This window comes from Oncorhynchus nerka, linkage group LG2 (genome assembly GCF_034236695.1).
Source record: "Oncorhynchus nerka isolate Pitt River linkage group LG2, Oner_Uvic_2.0, whole genome shotgun sequence".
NCBI classification, from domain to species: Eukaryota; Metazoa; Chordata; class Actinopteri; order Salmoniformes; family Salmonidae; genus Oncorhynchus; species Oncorhynchus nerka.
Genome location: NC_088397.1, coordinates 31,692,668 through 31,718,944, shown reverse-complemented (window position 1 = coordinate 31,718,944; position 26,277 = coordinate 31,692,668). Strand labels below are relative to the sequence as shown.

The following is a 26,277-nucleotide window of genomic DNA, read 5'->3' as shown; positions in this document are numbered from 1 at the left end:
AATATCAAAGAACTAAAACTTAACATGATGTAACGTCGTTTTGTAATGGATGACGAAGGACCCATTATGGTTGCACACACAGACAACTGGAATGTGAAAGGCATGTGAAATGGATTGGACAACATAGCTAAGGCCAGGGTAAATTCGTTTATATTCAAATATGATGACATATTGTTATGTATGTTTAATGTATAGAAATTCTAACTTGAGTGAGTTAGCTAGCTAGCGCAACCTGTCATTTAGCGAGCTGGCTGACGATACTATAGCTAGCTGGCTAATGTCTATCTAGCTAACGTTAGTAACTTAACCCCTAGCATCATGCGCTTGTTGGCCTTGTGACCGATTTACATCGCATTGCAATTTTCACAATGGGAAGTAATGATTGTCTTACAAACAACATTTTATTGTTTTCAGATAGTGGAGACACGTGTTTAGATGCAGAATTGACTCGAGTATCAGTCTATTTTGCTAAGGAAAGACTAACCACAGTGGTAAACTTATCTAAGGTTAATGACTTTGTAATGTCACATGTGCAATGCCACGCTGTGTTATTTGGCTTTCCCTTTTGTTCTAGTAACGTTAGCTGTTCAAGAGGATACGTTAATGACTCAAAGGTGTTGCTGTACGAAACACTCATTGACTGTATGTTTCGTGTTATATAATTTCAGATGATAGCTTCCATATTGCATTTTTAAACCACTACCCAGTGGACTGGTATCTCTGCAACTAAACAACACAATGACAGCCCGTACTGCAGAGGTGCTGCTCGGGTGGGCTCTGCGGATATGCAATCACCGACGTCCATGGCAACACCGTGGCCCTCAGATGTTGATGATCGAGAGCTTTGACAGAGGACTGTCTCATATCTGGAGCACAGGACCAAGTCATAGACCGTTGGCTGGACTAGCTATATACAAAGTGAGGTATTATTCTCAGGGTAAAACATATGGGCAGGACGTGGTGGAAAGAAAGCAAGGCAACTCCATACAGACTCAGAGCTCTGGAACCTGGTCTTCACCAAGTCGGACATCCCCGGACCAGCCAGCCAAAAGGGTGCCGTTTTACGACCAGCTGAGGGAGTGCGGTTCCCCCTCGGATGTGCTCGACCTGGCCGGCCAGTACACAGCCACACACCGGCGGGTGAGCAACTGCCTGACGCGCTGCTGGGAGTCCACCAAGAAGATGTCAGAGGAGCAGCGACGCTACGAACTGCGCATTATGTTCGAGCACGCTGGCTTCGAGGAGCTCCTCCAGAGGACCATGCAGGACGCGCGGCACATGCGCAGCGAGGACCTAGCCTACAGCCTGCTGGCCACAGTCAAGCTGGGCGTGTCGCAGAGCAGCCGCGTGGTCCAGACCCTCCTCCGAGTCTGCCAGGTAACCAATCGGAGACAGGTTGTTAGTGTGTTACAGGCCAGGCCACCAATCAGATACTTGAGTCCTGTTAGCGCTGTTCAGCATGCAAGTGTTTATCTCATCTGTGTCTGGCGGAATTCATATTTTACATTTTATATTTATTTTGGACTCCTGACGTAGCCCAGTTGCCAGCCTGTCGGTGAACAGTAACCTCAGACTGGCACCCACCAAGAGTAGCTCTGTAACTCTCTCAATATTTTAAAATGCACGCTGGACAATATTCCTATATGATGGTGTAATGCCATGCTTTGCCCCCACAGGAGAACCTCAATGAGTTTGATGAGAAGTCCCTGTCAGTGCTGGCTTCCTGTCTGGAACACCTGGAGAGCAGCCCCAATGGGGACGCACTGAAGGAGGGAGTCAGGTGGGATCCAGTGACATCTGTTTTAACAGCGGCAGTGATTCTTCAAAAATGACTAGAGTGCCATTTCCTATTTAACTATCCCAGGTCCAGTGTATTTCTCCAGTACAGTGTATGACCGTGTGTGTATTGTTTTTTAGGCTAATGATCGAGGCTCTACTGCCGAGGATCCAGAACGTCATGTCCCTTCAGACCTTGATGCGCCACATGGGCCGGGATACCCCGGTGGACATCAAGAAAAAACTGGAGGTGTGTTAGTGCTCATCCGTTGAGCCATTGAGTTAAATCACAGTTTAGCTAGCCTTGTACCCTGTGGCAAACTATATACATCTGGGCCAGTATTCATAAAGCGTCTCAGAATAGGAGTGCTGATCTAGGATTAGGTCTTCTCTGTATCTTTTTCATTGTGATCTAAAAGGAAAAGTCCTTAGAGCTGTCCCTGACACACACAAAAATCTTTGTCGACCAAGAGTCGTCTGTTCATTTGACCAATCGACTGGTCTACATTTTTAAATGTCTATTTTTCCATACACACCCTGTGTTTTTCATAAAATCAACTAGGCTTGCACATTATTTCCCTGTTGCACAGGCTACTGAATTTATCTGATGCTTTAAGCATGCTGTGATTAAATAATTAAGACACCCAAATGACTCATGAGGGAGCCAGAGATCAAGGTAGCCTAACCAGAAGAAAAAAACCTGTTCCTCCCACTGCTGCTGACCTTCGCAGATTTTGCCATTACGCTCCCGAAGTTGCCTGTAATAGGCTACACCAGGGGTTGACAACCTTTTCCATTTGGAGTACCAATTTATCTTACCATTCTACCAATCTGCATGCCAGTTATGATTTTCATATGCGCATTGTCGTGGAACAGTTTAATTTATTTCAAAATCATTGTCATGTGATTAATACAAAATTATATCTCAATTAAAAGTATACAAATCTAAAAGTAACTTCCATTGCCAACTATGTAAAAATATCCTACATAAAGCCAACAAATAAAAACATTGCAGCCTGCGGTTAGAAAATATCCTGAATCACATTGGCTACACATGGCCTGCCTGCAAGGAATTTGAAACATTGTATCAACTTGGTCCAGTGGAAGCTCTTGCAACATTGTATAAAATATTCTGGACCCTCAGTTTGCTGCGCCAGTGAACTCTGTCCAGATACAGCTGTAGGATATTTGGGATAAGACGTAATCAAGCAGGCCTATTTTATGTTTCCACCGAATTGGAGCATGACATTTTTTTCTTCTTCCCTTTCACCCAAATGGTTATAGAAAGGGAGAGAAATGGAAATAATTTTCAAATAGGCTACATTGAGGCCGGTAGCCTAGGCCTCAGAGCATAAAATTAACATTGTGGTAACACCGGCCACTGTGGCGGGTAGATTTTTAAAAATCTACCAACCACACAGATTTTTTTACCAGCCAAAATATATTTTTTCTGCTAAAATTACACCAACAAAACAGAAAATATGTATGAGCATGCGTTGTAATGTTTCTAAAACAATACATGTATTACTAGTAAGAAGCAATGTTGTATATTATATAATTAAACATTTTGTGATCTGATTCTTTTAACCAAAATATCACAGCTGAGACAAACAATTTCACGATGTTACATCGGTGGTGCGACTCCAGACATGTTGGTGCCTGATGTGAGATTGAGTATGAATAGTAGAAGCATTGTCTTCTCTTCCTTAGCAGTTGAAACTCAAACATGGAAAAACAACCGAGCGTGTGAATAAAACAATGTAGCTAGCCAAGAAACACAAGGACAAAGTCTCACTTCAGTAGACTTTTATGCCTGTGCGCAGCTCTTCTAAAAAAATCTTTCGCTCAGCTCTTCGAGTGCGAATAGGCTATATAGGATTCGTAGTTCTTAGACTTGATGCGATTAATTTACCAGCTATTAAACAAAATGGCGGAAATGCTTTGAAAACAGCTACTGCAGCGTTTATTTTATAAATTGTGCAACTGTGCCCGACAAAAAAAATATCTAGGTCGACGAAATGGGGTCAGCCCTAAAACTCCTAGATCAGCATTCTTACTCTGAGATTGTGGATATGGGCCCTGACCAGTAATAACAATGTTTCTCTTGCCATCCTTCCATCCAGAGAAAGGCCCTGTCATTGGCAGACCAGTTCACTCTTCCGAACTCCCAGTATATGATCACTACGCTGGCCTCTATGGGCTTCTGCTCCAAGCCACTGTTGGCCGTCTGCAGCAGGAAGATTGCAGGTGAGACACATCCTATATGCCAGACTTGACTGACCGGAAACCAGTGGACGTAAGCCGCTGTACTCTGCTCAATGTGTTTCACAGGATCAGTTATTTGATCAGTGTCGGCTCATCATTCTCAGCTAATGGTGCAACTGTTTTATATGTGAAAGACGACTGTACTATTTCCTTCCTCCCTCCTGCATCACAGAGCACGTCCACGGAGTCCCCTTCCACCGCCTGGTGAGTGTGCTGAGGGCCTATAAGGAGCTGCACTCCAGAGACGTGGCCCTGTTCACCGCCATCTCTGACTACGTGGCCTCCAGCATCACCATGTGGAACAACAAACAGGTGACCTATATCATACTACTGTATACTATAATATACCATACTACTGTATACTATGCTATAATTTACCATTCTACTGTATACTATAATTTACCATACTACAGTATTCTATACTACACTATATATACTAATACTATACTGCTTACCCCCTTAGCTACATTATTTAGAGTAATATTGCCTATATTCTTATTTGCAATAGCCTATTTCAATTCATGTTATATGTACAGAATGCACGAGGACGATGTAGACATTGCTAAGTTTCACCAAAGCAGCGCCAAATGTTCTTTCAGAAAATATGTTCTATTTTTTTTTCTCACGCGAATGAATTCTCCAGCCGCTCTATTTCATGATCAAACACTTAGCCTTCAACTCTGTTAGATTATCTCAAAGTTGTTAGTTGTTTTTGAATAACCTACAAATATGGTAGGCCTAAGGTAATGAGAGAGAACAAACAATAGCAAGATGTAAACATTTAATGAGAAATTTGAACAAAACTTAGTTGATCAAAGCATGCATGAGACGTTGGGGGGGGAATCCCTCCTTGCCATTGTGAACCAAACTGTCAAAACTCTAATCCTACTAATTTCAATATCATAAAAGCAATTCAAGTTATGAAAAGTATTTCCCAAATATTCGAATAAAGTGTTTGTCCTAAAGTTTCTCATTTTTAAATGTGAACAATTATGTCGGAATCTGTGCTATTCTCAATCACAACTTTATTTTGAATGCCAAATTATATTTCAGGCCACAAGAAGTGAAGTTGTGCCAACAATACCAAGATTGAAAAATTGAGTTAGAAGTCTAAAGAAAGCTGAGGAAAGCTTGTGAAAGAGAACAACGTGTAGCCTAAGTGGCATAAGCCTATTTCTGTATTATTCTAGCTACGTGCAACCTACCTTAAACTCATAGTAACCTAGGCCTAATATGAGAGGAGGATTCGGAAGAATGCGAATCAGTTTATAATTGTGCAGGCGGTTTGCCAATAGGGGTGATACCATCGTATAGCACAATGTTTTAGGAGTGCATAATCACGATGGGAAAAAGGTTGACATCGCCCGACCCTAATACAGTTACACAGATTTATGCAGCATGGGAGCACTGTTTCTGATAAACCGGCCTTTGAGAAGGTTCCCATAGCTTCTAGCACTTAGCATACTGTTCAGTGGTGATCTTGATCCTTAAGAGCCTGTGTTTGAAATCGGAAGTTTACTCCTCTCCTCTAACGTGTTCTGTCGGTTCCAGTTGATTCTCTTCCTGTCTGCGTTTGAGGATCTAGCTTTCTGCCCCACGGCCATGTTGGACGCCTTCGCAGAGAGAGTGATTAAGAACCCGGACGCCCTGGGGCTCAAAGACGTCCTCAGCGTTCTGAAGACCTACTCGTCCCTAAACCACAACCTACAGGGCTACAGAGAGCCGTGAGTCTCCACCATAGAAATATAATGTACCATAGAAATAGAATGACATTGTTGACATTTTTATTTCTATGGTCTCTAACTCGCCATGCCCTCTCCGTTTCCCTCCCCCCTCTTCACTGCATTACCTTAATATGCGAAGTTAAAGAATGGCTAACTGTAGGCCTAGACCCTGTTTGAATACCTTAAATGCAGGCTTCCATTCTCCCAAACCTTACGTTACAGTATTTACTGATTTGACTAGGTTGGTGAAAGTTGAAGCAGTAGGGTCTCTCTCTTATTCAATTACTTACAGATCAGTAGTTACCGCATTACATTTTGAAGGAACCTACAGTCATCTCTGCTCCCTGCTATATAGCACTTTTGCAGTGTGCACAGTTACAACTGTATTTATAAATGGAGATGGGTTGTCAATCAATATTCAAAGCAGCCACATAACAGTCACATAATACAGATTAACACCATATCCCGCTGAATGCAAACTCTATATGTTTCTTCCTGGCCACAGGTTCCTGGAGGGCGTGACCCACGTGGTGGTGTCCTACCTTCCCAAGATGGCTGCCTCCGAGCTGCTGAAGGTGGTCTACTGCCTGTGTCTGCTGGGCCACTTTCCTGCCGCCCCACTGGAACAGCTGCTGCAGAAGGAGACACTGGAGGAGATCAGTGCCAGAGGTCAGACACTGTCAGCCTAAATAAAGATACTGATTAGATTTTCAAATCATTAGATTTTGGAAAAAAAGACACGTATACATCATTATTAAACATTATTATAATACAGATATGCTGAATTCCAAATCGAACTGCTAGCCCCTACCCCTTAGATGCTCCTGTAGGAAGTGAAATGGGTGTAAGCAATATTTCTACCCAGCCAATAAGAAGGCAAGAGGAAGCGATTACCATCTTACTTAAACCTATCCAACCAGCTGACCCCTTGTCCTCCATGTCCATACAGGTGGGCGGCTGCAGAAGGGGATGGAAAAAAAGCTGCAGATCGTGGACCTGTGCCTCAGGCTGGACCGACCTTCTCTCCCTAAGCCCCTGACCGTCCCTCCCGAGGCTCTGGGCTCTCCAGCCCCTAACGACCTGTCCATTAACCCAGGGCTGTCTATGACCCTGCAGAGCATCGCCCAGGAAGGGCTGCTACAGGAGGGTGTGATGGTTGAAGACCAATACTTCATAGGTAAGTAGGACCTCACTGTTAGCTTGGTCCCAATGTTCCCTGTAATTATTTTAGGCACTGAGCAAATTTCAGTTCTGCTGAGCGCAAACCTAAACGTTGTGAAAATTCTGTTCAACCTACGGCGCACGTTTACTGTGAACACGGATGCTGATCTGCTTTAAGTTCGTTTTTTTAAAGTGGCACAGTAGACTACTATGGCTATTTGATCATAATGTAGGCTTATCAGTGGCCAAAAACAATCCCAAAACGTTTTAATGTGGAAATAGCTGTTCTATCATTCAGCCTACAGTAGCAGCCAATGTGTGGTGTTCAATGTAGACCTACATTCCATGAGACTTTTGGGGGGAAAACATGCAGGGCTTGACATGAACCTATTTATCCACTTGTCCTTCAGACAAGGTGACTGAATGTTGTTGTTTGATGCAAGAAACCACTTTTCAAAATAAAATGCGTTATTATTCCCATACCATTATTACAGAGAATCAGACAAATTATACTACCCTTTGCCTATTGGCTACAACACTGCCCCTTTAAGACAAAAAAAAACAACTCTTTACCTAATTCTCTTTTCTAAGATGGCTAGAAATGCACACATTTTGTGCTCTTTAAGGAAGCAACCACTCCCCCATTTGTTGACGAGAAATTAGCTATAACTGGGCTAATAACTCACTAACTAGCAAAGAATATGAACAAATGTATACAGGTGGCTAAATGCAACTCTCGCTTTGATCTCAAAACAAGCGCATCTACTCGCTGACGCTCATGTTGTAAACACAGTCCAGTTCAAAGTGAATGGCACAGATCCATCCATATATGACAATGGCTATTTGCGTCTACTGCAGCTCTGATTGTTTATGGCGCACCAGTCTGTGTAGAGTACGGGCCTGAGTCATGACTGTCAATGAAATGAAATCTTACTCCATTGTGCTTTGCCTACAAGAAAATCTCTTGCACAGTTAGTTTTATCAAACTCAGTCTTGCATATTTGATTTTGTTCCGGTATGTTACATTGAAAGTGGCTAATGTTGCTTCTACCCCCCCCAAGCCATAAGACTGCTGAACAATTCATCAAATGGCCACCCGGACTATTTACATTGCCCCCCGGTTTATTATCTATGAGTAGTCATTTTACCCAACCTACATGTACAAATTACCTCAAATAAACTGTACCACTCGGTACCCCCGTATATAGACTCGTTATTGTTATTTTGTGTTACTTTTTATTTTATTTTTGACTTCATTTTATTTAGTAAATATTTTCTTAACTCTATTTCTTGAACTGCATTGTTGGTTAAGGGCTTGTAAGTAAGCATATTACAGGAAGGTCTACATCTGTTGTATTTGGCGCATGTGACAAATAAAATTAGGTTTGATTTGAAAATATTGTGTTGATTCGAGCACAATTCCCACAGTACAGCGAAACGTTGATAGTGTTCATTAAGGGAAAACTCTAGCAATGTAGATCTCGTGCTTTTCTGCGTGGGCTGATATTTCTTCTGTGTGGCAGCCCGAGCTTAGAGGGAACATTGCCTGGTCCCAGATCTGTTTGTGTTGGATAGCTCATGGTTTCCTAAACTTGGTCCTGGGACCCCCCCTGGGTGAATGTTTTGTTTTTTGCCCTAGCACTACACAGCTGATTCAAATTTAAGTCATCAAATAAACAACTCATCAAGCTTTGATTATTTGAATCAGCTGTGTGGTGCTAGGGCATAAACTAAAACGTGCAACCTGGGGGTGGGGGCCAGGACCGGGTTTAGGAAACCCTGGATAGTTAACTCGTATGGTTGTATGGCATTACAATGACCATAGGAGTTGGCTATACAGCACAAACAGATCTGGGACCTGGCTACCTCACTGCTTGGGGTCATTATGTTGTGTATTTATTATGTGGGACAAGACAGTCGCACAGCTTTTATGTATGTGTTGAGTTAGGTACTGTATTTGAACTTGTCAGAATAAGATGTCCCCCCCCCAGTTATTTCTTCACCAATGCTCAACAGTGATTGTACTTTATTTTAGAGAGTTATTGTTTCTGTTGCTAAAAGGATGTCATATTACGGGTTGTGTCTGGGTTGTATAACAGATGGTGTGATAACCCAACCCGGATCTCTACAAGAAGCCACAGGAGGGAGGGCACCATATGAGGGCGAGTTTCCGCCACCTGAGCACAGTCAAAGGTTACTAACTAATGTTGTGGAAAAACAATTACTGTCTGTAAAATGTACAGGATTATATGATTCAGTTCATCTGAATTAGATCTGTGTAGTCTCTCCCATTCAAACTCATTCAATCACTGTTTCAGTCACATCAATGTTCTCTAAATTAGGATCAAACTATTCTTGTTTTCTCTCCCCTTGATGTAGAATTGCAGTATTCTGCGCATCCCCGTCCTCTTTCTGTTATGGTACCTCCCGTCCCCGTGGAAACCTGGCTATCAAGTTGCGTCATCTGACGGTCCTAGGATACACCCCAATCGTTGTGAGTTTTGCACCCTAATGTCGTAGCCTAGGCTCTTGTTTTAAGCTCTCGCTAATGTGATTGTGTCTTAACTGTCTCTTGTTTGACTTTTATTAACAAACAAATTTCCTTCTGAAATGATGATGAACTTGATATGGTCTTCTGATTAAAACTCTTTGTACCATCCTATTTTGATAAGGTGAAATGTGAGCCATGTTTATTTAGCATGGTTATTTATGAGTCTTAACTTTGTATATTTGAGAGACATTGTAATATACTAAAATAAGACAAACGTTGCAGAGCCCATCTTGAACTTGACTCAACTTCAAGGCCTCCTACTAGGTACCCCCACTTTTACCCATCCCTCATTTCTAAGTACATTATTTCCCGTCCCTCCTCTCCATTCCTAGATGTTGGAGCACGAGCTGGACAATCTGTCCGAAGAGGAGAGAACAGAGCTCCTCAAAACACAGATCTTTCCAGAACAGGAGAGACCTGCTAACGTCGAACAGATGACAGACTAACGGACACAGAGAGAGCGGGGACATGGCTCGTTCAGTCAAGAAAACCCCGACCTGGTTCTGTGGTCAGTCTGGTCACGATCCTGTTCCGGTCCTGTCATTCGTTGCACAGGAACTGCTGGTATACTGAATTGACTACATGAAGACTGTTGTCGAAAATATCTGTGTGCGAGTGTCTGGACTTAACAGTTCACTGCGTAATGTCTCACTATTTAACTAGAAAGTAAATGGGAACAAACTCTCATCTGTCATTGCTCCTCATATTTTTGAGGGAATCTGTGTTGGAGCGTAAGTGTTCCAGTTTATGTTTAAGTAAGTTCAATCCTGTTGAAGTAACTTAAAGTTAAGTAACACAACTTTAAGCATCTTAATTCCTCTCGTGGGTTATTCCTAAATAGTCTAAATTCATATCCTCGCCTCCTCTCCTTCATCTGACCAGCCTGACCAGAGGAAGGAAAGGGGACGAGGAGAAGAAGCTACTGTAGACTATTGAGACAGAGCCATGTTTCTACTGGGTTTGTGTGTCTCATTTAGAATACGTCACTTGAGGTGACTGTGGTCCCCTAGACCCTACACCCTGTGCACTTGTGGAGATCGGATATGATTTGATGGGTTTAAGCAATACGGTGAAACTTCAACCTAACAGAGGGCCAGTTGGAATGAATTGCTTATACCCTTTAAATCCTCTTACATCTCCGGAAGTGCATAGGGTGAGTGTCTAGGGGTTGATTTGGGATTGGACCTGAAATTGTTCAGATTGATGCCATGTCATTGAAATGTGTTGAGTAGAGGTGGTTATGGGAACTGATGTTGTAACAACGAAAGGGTTTATAATCACGAAATAAAATGACATAGAAACAGTCATCCACTATATACAGTACCAGTCAAAAGTTTGTACTTTGTACACCGACTCATTTCAGCCTATATTTTTTTTAACAATTTTCTACATTGTAGAATAATAGTGAAGACATCAGAACTATGAAATAACATGGAATCATGTAGTAACCAAAGAAATGCTGCTACAGCGCATACAGCTGTTCAAACCTACATGTCACCTCCATTACAATGTCAACTGACACGCATAATTGCTGGGCAGATATCACGCTGAGTGATAGTATCAAAAACAGATGCTAACACAGGGTGTAAGTTGTTTTCATGTCTGTGTGTATATCAGACACACACATCCCCCTGTGTTTTGAGTGGGACACATCTACTAATTCAAGGGTTCTTCTTTATTTTTACTGTTTTCTACATTGTAGACTAATAGTGAAGTCATCAAAACTATGAAATAACACATGGAATAATTTAGTAACAAAAAAAGTGTTCAACAAATCAAAATATATTTTATATTCTTCAAAGTAGTCACTCTTAGGCTTGACGACCGCTTTGAACACTCTTGGCATTCTCTCAACCAGCTTCATGAGAAATGCTTTTCCAACAGTCTTGAAGGAGTTCCCACATATGCTGAGTAATTGTTGGCTGCTTTTCCTTCACTCTGCTGCCCAACTCACTCATCCCAAGCAATCTCAATTGGATTGTGGAGGCCAGGTCATCTGATCATCATTGTCCTGTTGGAAAAAAAATGATAGTCCCACTAAGGGCAAACCAGATGGGATGGTGTATCGCTGCAGAATGCTGTGGTAGCCATGCTGGTTAAATATGCCTTGAACTCTTAACTAAATCACAGACCTTGTCACCAGCAAAGCACCATCACACCACCACCTCCATTCTTCACGGTGGGAACCATATACAGTGCCTTGCGAAAGTATTCGGCCCCCTTGAACTTTGCGACCTTTTGCCACATTTCAGGCTTCAAACATAAAGATATAAAACTGTATTTGTTAGTGAAGAATCAACAAGTGGGACACAATCATGAAGTGGAACGACATTTATTGGATATTTCAAACTTTTTTAACAAATCAAAAACTGAAAAATTGGGCGTGCAAAATTATTCAGCCCCCTTTACTTTCAGTGCAGCAAACTCTCTCCAGAAGTTCAGTGAGGATCTCTGAATGATCCAATGTTGACCTAAATGACTAATGATGATAAATACAATCCACCTGTGTGTAATCAAGTCTCCGTATAAATGCACCTGCACTGTGATAGTCTCAGAGGTCCGTTAAAAGCGCAGAGAGCATCATGAAGAACAAGGAACACACCAGGCAGGTCCGAGATACTGTTGTGAAGAAGTTTAAAGCCGGATTTGGATACAAAAAGATTTCCCAAGCTTTAAACATCCCAAGGAGCACTGTGCAAGCGATAATATTGAAATGGAAGGAGTATCAGACCACTGCCATTCTACCAAGACCTGGCCGTCCCTCTAAACTTTCAGCTCATACAAGGAGAAGACTGATCAGAGATGCAGCCAAGAGGCCCATGATCACTCTGGATGAACTGCATAGATCTACAGCTGAGGTGGGAGACTCTGTCCATAGGACAACAATCAGTCGTATATTGCACAAATCTGGCCTTTATGGAAGAGTGGCAAGATGAAAGCCATTTCTTAAAGATATCCATAAACAGTGTTGTTTAAAGTTTGCCACAAGCCACCTGGGAGACACACCAAACATGTGGAAGAAGGTGCTCTGGTCAGATGAAACCAACATGGAACTTTTTGGCAACAATGCAAAACGTTATGTTTGGCGTAAAAGCAACACAGCTCATCACCCTGAACACATCATCCCCACTGTCAAACATGGTGGCAGCATCATGGTTTGGGCTTGCTTTTCTTCAGCAGGGACAGGGAAGATGGTTAAAATTGATGGGAAGATGGATGGAGCCAAATACAGGACCATTTTGGAAGAAAACCTGATGGAGTCTGCAAAAGACCTGAGACTGGGACGGAGATTTGTCTTCCAACAAGACAATGATCCAAAACATAAAGCAAAATCTACAATGGAATGGTTCAAAAATAAACATATCCAGGTGTTAGAATGGCCAAGTCAAAGTCCAGACCTGAATCCAAACGAGAATCTGTGGAAAGAACTGAAAACTGCTGTTCACAAATGCTCTCCATCCAACCTCACTGAGCTCGAGCTTTGTTGATTTGTTAAAAAAGTTTGAAATATCCAACAAATGTCGTTCCACTTCATGATTGTGTCCCACTTGTTGTTGATTCTTCCCAAAAAAAATACAGTTTTATATCTTTATGTTTGAAGCCTGAAATGTGGCAACAGGTCGCAAAGTTCAAGGGGGCCGAATACTTTCGCAAGGCACTGTATGCAGAGATCATCCGTTCACCTACTCTGAGTCACAAAGACACGGCAGTTGCAACCAAAAATCTCTGTCCTTTGGTCTGATGAGTCCAAATTTGATTTCCACCAGTCCATTGCTTGAGTTTCTTGGCCCAAGCAAGTCTCTTCTTCTTATTGGTGTCTTTTAGTAGTGGTTTCTTTGCAGCAATTAAACCACAAAGGCCTGATTAACTATTCTGAGGAGACAGCGTGAATGTTGAGATGTGTCTGTTACTTGAACTCTCTGAAGCATTTATTTGGGCTGCAATCTGATGTGCCGATAACTCGAATGAACATATCCTCTGCAGCATAGGTAACTCTTGGTCTTCCTTTCCTGTGGCGGTCCTCATGAGAGCCAATTTCATCATAGCACTTGATGGTTTTTGCAACTATATACTTGAAGGAACTTTCAACGTTCTTGACATTTTCTCGATTGACTGACCTTCATGTCTTCAAGTAATGATGGACTGTCATTTCTCTTTGCTTATTTGAGCTCTTCTTGCTGTAATATGGACTTGGTCTTCTACCAAATTGGGCTATCTTCTGTATACTACCCTTACCTTGTCAGAACACATCTGATTGGCTCAAATGCATTAAGAAGGAAAGAAATTCCACAAATTAACTTAACAAGTCACACCTAATTGAAATGCATTCCAGGTGACTGTGATAAAGATTGTTGAAAGAATGCCGAGTGTGTGCACAGCTGTCGTCAAGGCAAAGGGTGGCTACTTTGAAGAATCTAAAATGATTTGTTTAACACTTTGTTTGGTTAGTACATGATTCCACATGTGTTATTTCATAGTTTTGATGTAATTCACTATTATTGTACAATGTCAAAAATATAGAAAAACCTTTGAATGAGAATATGTGCCCAAACCTTTGACTGGTGCTGTGCTTATGTACATAGTGTGTATTCAGACCCCTTAACTTTATACACGTTTTGTTACTTTATTCCCAAATAAATTTTTGATCTAATTCTCATTTCTGGAAAAGGTTTCAAATAAAGGTTAAAATCCAAGTCATGTGACATGATTAACAAAAACAGGGCAGTGGTCATATAGAATGTTTGCACTTGAGAACAATACTGATGTGATGAATTGGTAGCCTTATCTAGAAGAAAAAGAAATGCACACCTATTTAGGCGAGGTGCTGGCTAGCGGAGTAGAAAACTTGAAAATAAAAGAGAGCCGCACACTCTAGGAGCTCAGATGCAAAAATGTCATTATCAGGGTTTAATCACAAATACTGCGGGATGACTCGTTTATGTAGTGTCAAAAGACACAGGTGTCTCTAATCATGGCCAAGAGTGGCCTAATATCATTGGTTAATTATCAAATATTAAAATGGCATACAAAGAACAGCGTACAAACAACAAATGGATAGCATACAATCATAAATTCATTTGACTACACAAGCTTACAAACAATTACAATGGCAAAGTCACAATAATCACAAGAATGGCTTCAGATCAAAGTCTACGTTGAGACCGAAGGGAGCATGGGTCTTTAAATTAAAGATCCAGGCAGCCTCTCGTTTTAAAAATAAATTATCAAGGTCACCCCCTCTCCTAGGGAGGGTGACATGTTCGATGCCAATATAACGCAGAGACGAAATCGAGTGGCCTGCCTCCAAGATGTGGGCCGCAACTGGGTAAGTAAAGTTTTTACACTTAATGGTGCTACGATGCTCTGAGATACGTACTTTTAATTCGCGCTTTGTTTTACCCACAAGGACAAGTTATAAGATAAATAACTGCCTTAGTGGAGCACGTAATAAGACCTTTGATTGGGATCGATTTCCCTGTTTATAGGTGTTTTGAAGGATCTACATTTATAAGTGCCATTGCATTGAGCACAGCCATTATATTTGTAATTTCCATCCAGTAGGGGCGCAAATAGACGTTGTTCAGGAATATTTGGGGGTGGTAAATCAGAGTGTACCAATTGGTCTCTGAGATTTCAACCCACTATTCAAAGCGTTCTGAACAAATTAAGGGAATTGTTCACAAACATTGGCGCATTCTAAAATCCGATGATAGTCTCAGTAATGTGTTTTCGGACCTTCCCTTGGGCAGAAATCTCAGAGACCAATTGGTACACTCTGATTTACCAGCCCATGATATTCCTGAACAATGTATATTTGCGCCCCTACTGGATGGAAAGTACGTATCTCAGAGCATCGTAGCACCATTAGGTGTAAAAACGTAACTTATCCAGTTGCGGCCCACTTCTTGGAGGCAGGCCACTCGATTTAGTCTCTGCGTTATATTGGCATCTAACATGTCACCCTCCCTATGAGAGAGTCTAAGTCACTCACTAAGTGACTCCGAGTGTCCCTGTTCAAGAATTTCCACAACAGTGTGTCAACTCTTGCAAGCCTTGCCGGCCCAAACGGATGGCATCCCTAGCCGCTTCTTCAGAGCATGCGCAGACAAGCTGGCTAGAGTGTTTACGAACATATTCAATCTCTCCCTACCCCAGTCTACTGTCCCCACATGCTTCAAGATGTTCACCATTGTCCCTGTACCCAAGAAAACAAAGCTAACTGAACTAAATGACTATCACCCTGTAGCACTCACTTCTGTCATCATGAAGTGATTTGAGAGACTAGTCAAGGATCATATCCCCTCTACCTTACCTGACACCCTAGACCCACTTCAATTTGCTTACCGCCCCAATAGATTCACAGACGATGCCATCACACTGTCCTATCCCATCTGGATAAGAGGAATATTTATTTAAGAATGCTGTTCATTGACTGAAGCTCAGCATTCAACTCCATAGTACCCTCCAAGATCATCCTTAAACTTAAGGCCCTGGGTCTGAACCCCGCCCTGTGCAACTGGGTACTGGACTTCCTGATGGGCCGCCCCCAGGTGGTGAAGGCAGGACAAATCACCTCCACTTTGCTGATTCTCAACACTGGGGTCTCACAAGCATGTGTGCTCAGCCCCCTCCTGTACTCCCTGTTCACCCATGACTGCGTGGCCACGCACATCTACTTAATCATCAAGTTTGCAAACGACACAAACAGTAGTAGGTTTGATAACCATGATAACCTGATAACCAACAATGACGAGACAGCCTAACAGGGAGGAGGTGAGGCCTTGGGAGTGTGGTGCCAGGAAAATAATCTCTCATCCAACGTCAACAAAAGAAAGGAGCTGATTGTGGACTTCAGGAAACAGCAGAGGGAGAACCCCCCTATCCACATCAACAGGACTGCAGTGGAGAAGCTGGAAAGCTTCAAGTTTTTGTCATACACATCACTGACAAACTGAAATGGTACACCCACACAGACAGTGTGAAGGCTGAAGAAATTTGACTTGGCACCTAAAACCCTCACAAACTTTTAAAAATGCACAATTGAGAGCATCTTGTCGAGCTGTATCACCGGCTGGTACGGCAACTGCACCACCCGCAACCGCAGGGCTCTCGAGAGGGTGGTGCGGTCAGCCCAAGCATCACTGGGCACCCCGCTATCATCCAGAAGGCGAAGTCAGTACAAGATGGTACTGAAAAACAGCTTCTCTCTCAAGGCCATCAGACAGTTAAATACTGTTAGAATACTGGCACTTTAGAGGCTGCTGCCCTATATACATAGACATGGAATCACTGGCCACTTTAATAATGGAACACGAGTCACTTTATTCATGTTTAAATATTTTGCATTACTCATACTCATATGTATATACTGTATTCTATCCTATTCTACTGTATCTTAGTCTATGCCACTCTGACATTGCTCACCCAAATATTTATTTTATTCTTAATTCCATTCCTTTACTTTAGATTTGTGTGTATCGTTGTGAAATTGTTAGATATTACTGCACATGTATGTGACAAATACAAGTGGATTTGATTTGACTTTCAGTTTATTTTTTTATACATTTGCAAAAATGTCTCAACTCAGGTACAAGGTATTGTGTGTAGATTGATGAGGAGAAAAAAACAATTTAATACATTTTAGAAAAAGGCTGTAACGTAACAACATTTGGAAAAAGTCAAGGGGTCTGAATCCTTCACGAATGCAGGAATGCATACAGTATGTGTAATACATAATGTAAAAGTAGTGCACTATAAAGCGAACAGGGTTCCATTTGGGATGTAGCTACTGTTTCATTGTGACATGAAACCTGTGCAGTCCTCATAGTCTGCTGGTTTAATGTGTTTGCCCTAACTACATAGAAACTGCAAGGTGTGCAACATCAAGGTGCCGTCCCTCTTATGCATACTCTAGTGCACAATGGCACAAAAAACAAGCCTCCAAGGACACAGTAGACAGGAAATTATGCTAGGTATGTTTTTTTCATTTTAGTCATTACAGCAGTTTTTTGTATTTCAACATTTCCTTGTGGCTGAGTTACTTAAGTTATCCTTCAAAGGACGAGTTGTAAGATGTTCTATACAAATCTGTAAACAATGGTTCAAACTAAAATATTGCAATACACTGAAACAGTTAAGAGGCCTGTAGCTTGGGAATGCTCGATTTGAAGCACCAGCTTGATTTGATTTAAAAAAAACTACTTAACTACAGTAACAAAGTATTCCCATTACAAGGACAAGCAGTGATTTGTAATGGGAATACTTTGTTACTGTAGTTCAGTGTGCCAGTTTCAATGGAACATGCATGACAATCAGTGCCTCTCGGAGAGAGTGTGTGAAAATGTGGTTCAGTCCCCTCAAATTCGGAAACCACTGTTTCCTGTATGACCCATTCACCACAGAGCTAGGGTCTTCCTCTTCACTACATACCCACTACAAATCAAATATGATATCCCTGTGGCTGTACGCTTAACCCAATTGTGTGTGTGGGCGTGTGTGTTCGTTCAGTATGCAAGGGGATATTGTTTTATATAGTATACTGCCCACAACATCAAGAGTCCATTCTCCATAGTTTCCCAGAAGATCATATTACATCAGACTATAATTATTTGATAAACATTTATAAGATAACTCAAATCTTTATTTACACGCAATCAGATGCACAATTAGATGTGCACCTCGTCATTTGAAGAGCTAGCTTTCATGTTTCCATCAAGAACTTGGTCTGTTTCCCCAGTCAGCTCTCAAGGGCCAATAAAGGCTCAACTCGTGTTACTTTTGTATGAGGATGTCTGATCTGAGGATGACAGTGATCAGTATCGTCCCATTCGGATTGGATGCTGGACCCCCTGCTTCTTCCTGTGCCCCCTGAGTGGAGCTATGGGTTTGATGTTCATGTAGTCACTCTGGGAACACTCCACTCTCCTCAGTCTGAGCTGAGGATCAAATTCACAGAAAGAGGTGGAGAGTGAGTAGGTTGAGCTGTGTATATGTATGTAGTTGTGTACAACTGTCTCCATGCATCATTTATGTTTTCAATAAATAAAGTACCAGTCAAAAGTTTGGACACACCTACTCATTCAATTGTTTTTATTTATCTTCTACATTGATGTCTTCACTATTATTGTACAAACTATGAAATAACACATATGGAATCATGTACTAACCAAAGTAGCCACCCTTTGACTTGATGACAGCTTTGCACATGCTTGGCATTCTCTCAACCAGATTCATGCAGTAGTCACCTGGAATGCATTTCAATTAACAGGTGTGCCTTGTTAAAAGTTATTTTGTGGAATTTCTTTCCTGCGTTTCAGCGACTCAGTTGTGTTGTGACAAGGTAGGGGTGGTATACAGAAAATAGCCCTTTTTGTAAAAAGACCAAGTCCATATTATGGCAAGAACAGCTCAAATAAGCGAAATGTCAGTCCATCATTACTTTTAAGACAAGAAGGTCAGTCAATACAGAAAATGTCAAGTACTTTGAAAGTTTCTTCAAGTGCAGTCGCAAAAACCATCAAGCGCTATGATGAAACTGGCTCTCATGTGGACCGCTACAGGAAAGGAAGACCTGGAGTTACCTCTGCTGCAGAGGGTAAGTTCATTAGAGTTAACTGCACCTCAGATTGCAGCCCAAATAAATGTTTCAGAGAGTTCAAGTAACAGACACATCTCAACATCTGTTCAGAGGAGACTGTGTGAATCAGGCCTTCATGGCCGAATTGCTGCAAAGAAACCACTACTAAAGGACACCAATAATAAGAAGAGACTTGTTTGGGCCAAGAAACATGAGCAATGGACATTAGACCTTGGTCTGATTAGTCCAAATTTGACATTTTTAGTTCCAACCGCTGTGTATTTGTGAGATATAGAGTAGGTCAACGGATGATCTCCGCATGTGTGGTTCCAACTGTGAAGCACGGAGGAGGTGGTGTGAGGGTGCTTTGCTGGTGACACTGTCAGTGATTTATTTAGAATTCAAGGCACACTTAACCAGCATGGCTACCACAGACTTCTGCAGCGATACACCATCCCATCTGGTTTGCATTTAGTCCCACTATCATTTATTTTTCAACAGGACAATGACCCAAAACACACCTCCAGGCTGTGTAAGGGCTATTTGACCAAGGAGAGTAATGGAGTGCTGCATCAGATGACCTGGCCTCCACAATCACCCAACCTTATCCCAACAGAGATGGTTTGGGATGAGTTGGACCGCAGAGTGAAGGAAAAGCAGCTAACAAGTGCTCAGCCTATGTGGGAACTTCTTCAAGACTGGTGGAAAAGCATTCCAGGTGAAGCTGGTTGAGAGAATGCCAAGAGTGTGTAAAGCTGTCATCAAGGCAAAGAGTGGCTACTTTGAAGAATGTCAAATATAAAATATATTTTGATTTGTTTAAAACTTATTTTAGTTACTATATGATTCTTATTATCTCATAGTTTTGATGTTTTCACTATTATTCTACAATGTTGAAAATAGTTTTTAAAAAACTGAATTGGTAGATGTCTCAACTTTTGACTGGTACTGTACACTTTATTGCATTGTTGGACCAAATAGTTAATTGTGCATTGAATTTATGCCAAGGCTTGAGAGATTACTTATGTGTTTTCATCACAGCACCTCATGGATGTCAGGCAAGTTACCCTCTCTTTGAGTAAAGGAAGCAAGATGTCACTCACCCAGATGACAAAGGCGATGACTGTGACAACCAGGCCATAGATGGTGGTGACCCAGAATCCCAGCACCCATGCCCAAACAGGGACACCATGCACTCTAGGGCCTACACATCCCACAGTCTTCCCTGCCTGGCACTGGTATGCTGACCAACCAATCAGAGAGAGAGATGTGAGTTTTAAACTTCAAGGAGTAGTTTTACAGATCCAGATTAAGTCTACTCCTTGGCTACTTTAGTTTTTCCACTGAAAGTGCATTTTAAGTAAAAGAAATAGGCTTATCTAGGTCCAGTAAACTAGCCAGTTTGGTCTTTAAGCAAAAGTACATCATTAGAATATACACTGAGTGCACAAAACATTAGGAACGCCTTCCTAATAGTGAGTTGCAAACCCTTTCGCCCTCAGAACAGCCTTCCCACAGTTGTGTCAAGTTATTTGAATGACATTTGGGTGGTGGGCCATTCTTCATACACGCAGGAAACTGTTGAGCATGAAAAACGCAGCAGCGTTGCAGTTCTTGACACACTCAAACCGGTGGCACCTGCTACCATACTCCATTCAAAGGCACTTAAATCTTTGTGTTGCCCATTCACCCTCTGAATGGCAAATATGCACAATCTATATCTCAATTCCTTCTTTAACCTGTCTCCTCCCCTTCATCTACACTGTTTGAAGTGGATTTAACAGGTGACATCAATAAGGGATCATACCATTCACCTGGTCAGTCTATGTCATGGAAGAGCAGGTGTTCCTAATGTTTTGTACATTCAGTGTATAGTCCTATAAATCAAGATATAGCATTTTGAACTACTGTGCATGCATGCATGCGTATTTGTGTGTGCTTGTATAGATCAGTTCCTTTTGAAGTAAACATACCTTCAACCAGGACCAAGGTCTGAGGCTCGTCTGGTACTTTCTCAATGGGAGGTGGGTACATGGGGTACCCCTCACAGGTATAGACTCCAGCGCGCTCCGTGGTCATTCCAGAGAGGACAAAACTGACCGTATGGTCCTGTTCGTTCACCCTCAGCCCCAGACCCTCCCCAACAGGACTCACGGTCTCTGTGGAGTTGTGGTTGTGAGCACTGTCGTGAGTGTGGTTGCCAACCTCGACCAAGCCCAGGTATAGGTGGAATCTCATCTCCTCCTGGTCCTTGCCTGTCAGGTTGGGGCATCTGACCGATGCAATGCCGTTGACAGACACACGGACCACATAGAACGTTCTGAGCTTGGCTGGTGAGGGAAGGTCAAAAGTCAAATAGAGGCAGTCAGTTGTGCACGTTATATCAGAGGGAAGTAGACAAGGACCCTGTTTTAATATTTCCCTCCTTCTTTCCTTGAAGAAATCACTGATCTGACACAGCAAGATTTGGTGAGTGCAATGATGTGTAAACCTAGCCTTGGTGCCAGTCTATTTCAGCTCTCTTGCCAAGTCCTTATGGAATTGTCATGCCAAACAGATTACTGTGAGACCAGACTTTTCAGCTTGACAATGACAGCATCTGAGTCATTGTCAACAGATCTGGGACCAGGCTAGTAGAAACCCACTCTGGTTACAAGTCTTTTTAGCGAGCGTTCCACTCCTGTCCTTTGCCAAATTGCTTGTCTCTTTGATCTTGAACACACACACATAAACAGCTAGATACAGTGCCTTGCAAAATTATTAATCCACCTTGGCGTTTTTCCTATTTTGTTGCATTACAATCTGTAATTTAAATGGATTTTTATTTGGATTTCATGCAATGGACATACACAAAATAGTCCAAATTGGTGAAATGAAATTTAAAAAGGACTTGTTTAAAACAATTCAAAATATTTCAAAAAGTGGTGCGTATATATGTATTCACCCCCTTTGCTATGAAGCCCCTAAATAAGATCTGGTGCAACCAATTACCTTCAGAAGTCAAACAATTCGTTTGCAATCTAAGTGTCACATGATCTGAGTATATATACACCTCTTCTGAAAGGACCCAGTGTTTGCAACACCACTAAGCAAGGGGCACCACCAAGCAAGCGGCAGCTTGACGACCAAGGAGCTCTCCAAACAGGTCAGGGACAAAGTTGTGGAGAAGTACAGATCAGGGTTGGGTTATAAAAAAATATCCGAAACTTTGAACATCCCACAGAGCAACATTAAATCCATGATTAAAAAATGGAAAGAATATGGCACCACAGCAAACCTGCCAAGAGAGGGCCGCCCACCAAAACTCATGGACCAGGCAAGGAGGGCATTAATTAGAGAGGCAACAAAGAGACCAAAGATAACCCTGAAGGAGCTGCAAAGCTCCACAGCGGAGACTGGAGTATCTGTCCATAGGATCACTTTAAGCCGTACACTCCACAGAGCGGGCTTTATAGTAGAGTGGCCAAAAAAAAGCCATTGCTTATAGACAAAATAAGCAAACACGTATGGTGTTCGCCAAAAGGCATGTGGGAGACTCTCCAAACATATGGTAGAAGGTACTCTGGTCAGATGAGACTATGATGATACTATCTTTTTGGCCATCAAGGAAAATGCTATGTCTGCCGCAAACCCAACACCTCTCATCATTCCGAGAACACCATCCCCACCTTGAAGCATGGTGGTGGCAGCATCATGCTGTGGGGATGTTTTTCATCAGCGGGGACTGGGAAACTGGTCAGAATTGAAGGAATGATTGAGGGTGCAAAATACAGGGAAATTCTTGAGGGAAACCTGTTTCAGTCTTCCAGAGATTTGAGACTGGGACTGAGGTTCACCTTCCAGCAGGACAATGAACCTAAGTATACTGCTAAAGCAACACTTAAGTGGTTTAAGGGGAAGCATTTAAATGTCTTGAAATGGCCTAGTCAAAGCCCAGACCTCAATCCAATTCAGAATCTGTGGTATGACTTAAAGATTGCTGTACACCAGTGGAAGCCATCCAACTTGAAGGAGCTGGAGCAGTTTCGCCTTGGAGAATGGGCCTCCCAGTGGCTAGATGTGCAAGCTTATAGAGACATACCCCACGAGACTTGCAGCTGTAATTGCTGCAAAAGGTGGCTCTACAAAGTATTGCCTTTGGAGGGGTGAGTAGTTATGCACGCTCAAGTTTTCAGGTTGTCGTCTTATTTCTTGTTTGCGTCACACCAAAACAAAATCAATTTTAATTCCAGGTTGTAAGGCAACAAAATAGGAAAAATGCCAAGGGGTGACTGTATTGCTATACTTGTGAGGACTTTTGGGGGACTAACAATTGATTCCCATTCAAAATCCTATTTTCCATAACCTTAACCCCTAACTCCAAACCCTAACCCCAATTCTAAACCTAACCTTAATTCTAACCCAAACCCTGAACCTAACCCCTAAGTCTAAAATAGCTTTTTAACAAGTGAGGACCTTTAAAAAATTATCTGAATTTTTGAGGACTTTTGGTACTCACAAGTATAGTAAAACGTGTGCACACACACTAGGGTTGCAGAGGGTCGGAAGCTTTCCGGTAAATTTCTGGTATTTTTCCGGAAATTGTCCATGGGAAGTTAAAGCCCTGGCATTTTGCTTAAATTCTTCTAAAAAGTTAGCTTAAAACAGTGAAACTTTTTTGTGTGGGATACACATAAGGCAACTCTAGGTCTTGTGGCATATTTTGGTTAAACTATCCCCAATTCAGTGGAATTGCAACCCTCTGCACGCACAGTGCATTCTTCCATCACATGTGCAGTGCACTCTTTCACTCACACACACACACACACACACACACACACACACACACACACACAAACACACACACACACACACACACACACACACACACACACACACACACACACACACACACACACACACACACACACACACACACACACACACACACACAGGAAATGGCTTCTGAGGCTTATACCTAGCCTTTTTACCCTCTCAAATTTGGACTATTCGTATGCATCATTTCACAGTATTTTAACCCACACATTGAACATGCTCCAAAACAAGTGTTGTGGCCTGAGATTCCAAAAAGAGAAGCAGTCCCGTAACTGTGTGGACGAGAACATGTGAGTCACTTAGTTGAATCCTTATCACCCCCACCCCTGCCGTTTCCTTTCTGCAAGTCCTATCACAACGAGGAAACAACAACTTCAATGCATTATATAAACCTGCTTATTCTATTCATAATATAGCTGCAGTCTAGATGTTGAAGCATATCCACATTTGTAATTGGGGTTTAACTGCACTCCTTTGAGTAATGTGCTGGAGGAATTCAAACCACTGCAACTAGCATCCCCACCTGATAAAACCATGCAGCTTGGTGAGCATTGAAATCTTAAATGATCTGCAACCCTTTGATTGGGCAACCTTTTGTTCTTGTTATCAAAATGTTCTGGTCGTGCTATGGATCATGCCTGAGGTGACATTTGTTGATACTGAGAATATAGATGAACGTTAATGACAAAGTCCAATGGTGAAACATTCAGACAAATGTAATAATTTTGAGCTGAAACGATTCCCTTTTCTACATGCGTTACACCATCCTGGACTTGCCCAGATCTTTTTTCAATTTTTGTCCCATATCTCCCCCCAGCTTTTTGTTTTGTTGTTACATATACATTCTACACACATTTTTACATACATGGCACTTTTTTTCACAATAGTTACATAGCAATAATAAAGTAATTTGTTATACATTACATCTGGATAGATGGTACTTATACATTATACATCGTGTTTTCAGTCATAACTATTGTAGAGCGTGAGCTATTAAACAGGCTCAGATCTTACCTTTACAGTTGTTTGAGCTTATCATGTTGGCAGCACTGGAGAGGGAGAGGAGGATCGTGGGTATCCAGTAAACGTTCATCTTGAAAGTTCTCAGTTTTGTGGTGAAACTGAAGCTCCCCTGATCTCCCTTAACAGTGCACGACAATCAGGGTAAATGTGACAAGACACTGTATGCCAACCAGAACGAGACAGTGACTGCTCTGCTCTACCTAAACATACAACACATGCTCGTCACACGATGGCAGCGTGCATCTCATAACATCCTTCCCTGTCACCTGTCACTGTGAACAACAATCTGGCCCTCGTCGACTGTACGCAACTCTCTCTGCTGCACATCTAACAGGGTGACGGACTCTTCAGTAAAAAAAACATCCGCACTCTGTGGCAGTGCACTCTGAACTTCACAAAGTTTCTGGCCTCAACCGGTGTTTGACTTTTGATGCCCTTTGAATTTGATACTTCTCTGTGTGTTAGGGCTCGGAACCTCGTATCGCATTAGTCATATGTTTGATTTCCCCCTCTTATCTGGGGACTGTCATATAGACTCGCTCCATATCATATTTCACCGCTTCTGGTAGAACTCCCAGAGACCCACCTGGGCCACGGCACCAAGACTGTGTTAGCCTGCTGAGCTAGAGCATAATGCAAGTGTTCAAGTCTCAGGCAGAGTTACTCACATCACGCGGTTGTTACATAGGCCTACCTAGCACCTGTCAGTGACAACCATCGCACAAACGGGGGTTTGGTCTGTGGTTGTGACTGTCTCCTGCAACAGTCAGTCAGGTAAACTAACAATGTTGCACTTATATTATCACAGACGTGTAATGCACCAAATAATATAACCATACACCACGTTGTGGCGAATGTGTAGGCCAACATTTCCTGTTTTTTTTATTCGATTTTTGAGTACACTTTCCAGTGAGTGTCATTATCCAGAGTCACTTCACATCATACAGGTAGATACCTTAATTAGAAATTGAGAGGCATATAGTTTGTTTGGGGAGAGCAGGGAGATTTACTGGTCTCCTTTTTAAATCTCACTGCAGCGATAGGCAAACATACACAAGTCAAATTTGATTTGTCACATGCGCCGAATACAACAGGTGTAGACTTTACCCCCACACACACACCTACTGTAGCTCACCCCAGACACTCTCTACATTTACATCTTTATAAAATAATAATCAAGTATGTGCCATTTAGCAGACACTTTTATCCAAAGAGAGCATCATGCTCTCCCGACTGGGCCCCACAGGACATGAATCATTATTACATTTGTCTGAAAATATAGTCAACTCAGACTAAAGAGAGGAGTCTTCTCAGAGTGACTACATGAACACCAAACCCAGAATTTCCCCCAGAACAAACACACACTCGCACGTGACTGTCAGTCA

At 42.1% G+C, this 26,277-nt stretch overlaps 2 protein-coding genes across 2 annotated transcripts; one reads left to right on the top strand and one right to left on the bottom strand.

The window, feature by feature from the left end:
- Nucleotides 1-24: 24 nt before the first annotated feature.
- fastkd2 (FAST kinase domains 2) lies at nucleotides 25-10,793 on the top strand. The gene is made up of 12 exons (XM_029668192.2): nucleotides 25-138; nucleotides 669-1,377; nucleotides 1,677-1,780; nucleotides 1,918-2,026; nucleotides 3,900-4,023; nucleotides 4,214-4,353; nucleotides 5,593-5,765; nucleotides 6,271-6,434; nucleotides 6,715-6,942; nucleotides 9,026-9,119; nucleotides 9,306-9,420; nucleotides 9,810-10,793. The coding sequence occupies exons 2-12, from the start codon at nucleotides 739-741 to the stop codon at nucleotides 9,921-9,923; spliced, it is 2,004 nt and encodes a 667-aa protein (XP_029524052.1). The 5' UTR covers nucleotides 25-138; nucleotides 669-738; the 3' UTR covers nucleotides 9,924-10,793.
- A 6,216-nt stretch (nucleotides 10,794-17,009) lies between these two features.
- Nucleotides 17,010-25,312, bottom strand: LOC115134325 (T-cell-specific surface glycoprotein CD28-like). The gene is made up of 4 exons (XM_029668167.2): nucleotides 24,884-25,312; nucleotides 21,028-21,384; nucleotides 20,158-20,297; nucleotides 17,010-18,413 (listed from the first exon to the last, which is right to left on the bottom strand). Exons 1-4 carry the CDS (start codon nucleotides 24,960-24,962, stop codon nucleotides 18,291-18,293), a joined length of 699 nt encoding a protein of 232 aa, XP_029524027.2. The 5' UTR covers nucleotides 24,963-25,312; the 3' UTR covers nucleotides 17,010-18,290.
- Between the last annotated feature and the right edge of the window lie 965 nt (nucleotides 25,313-26,277).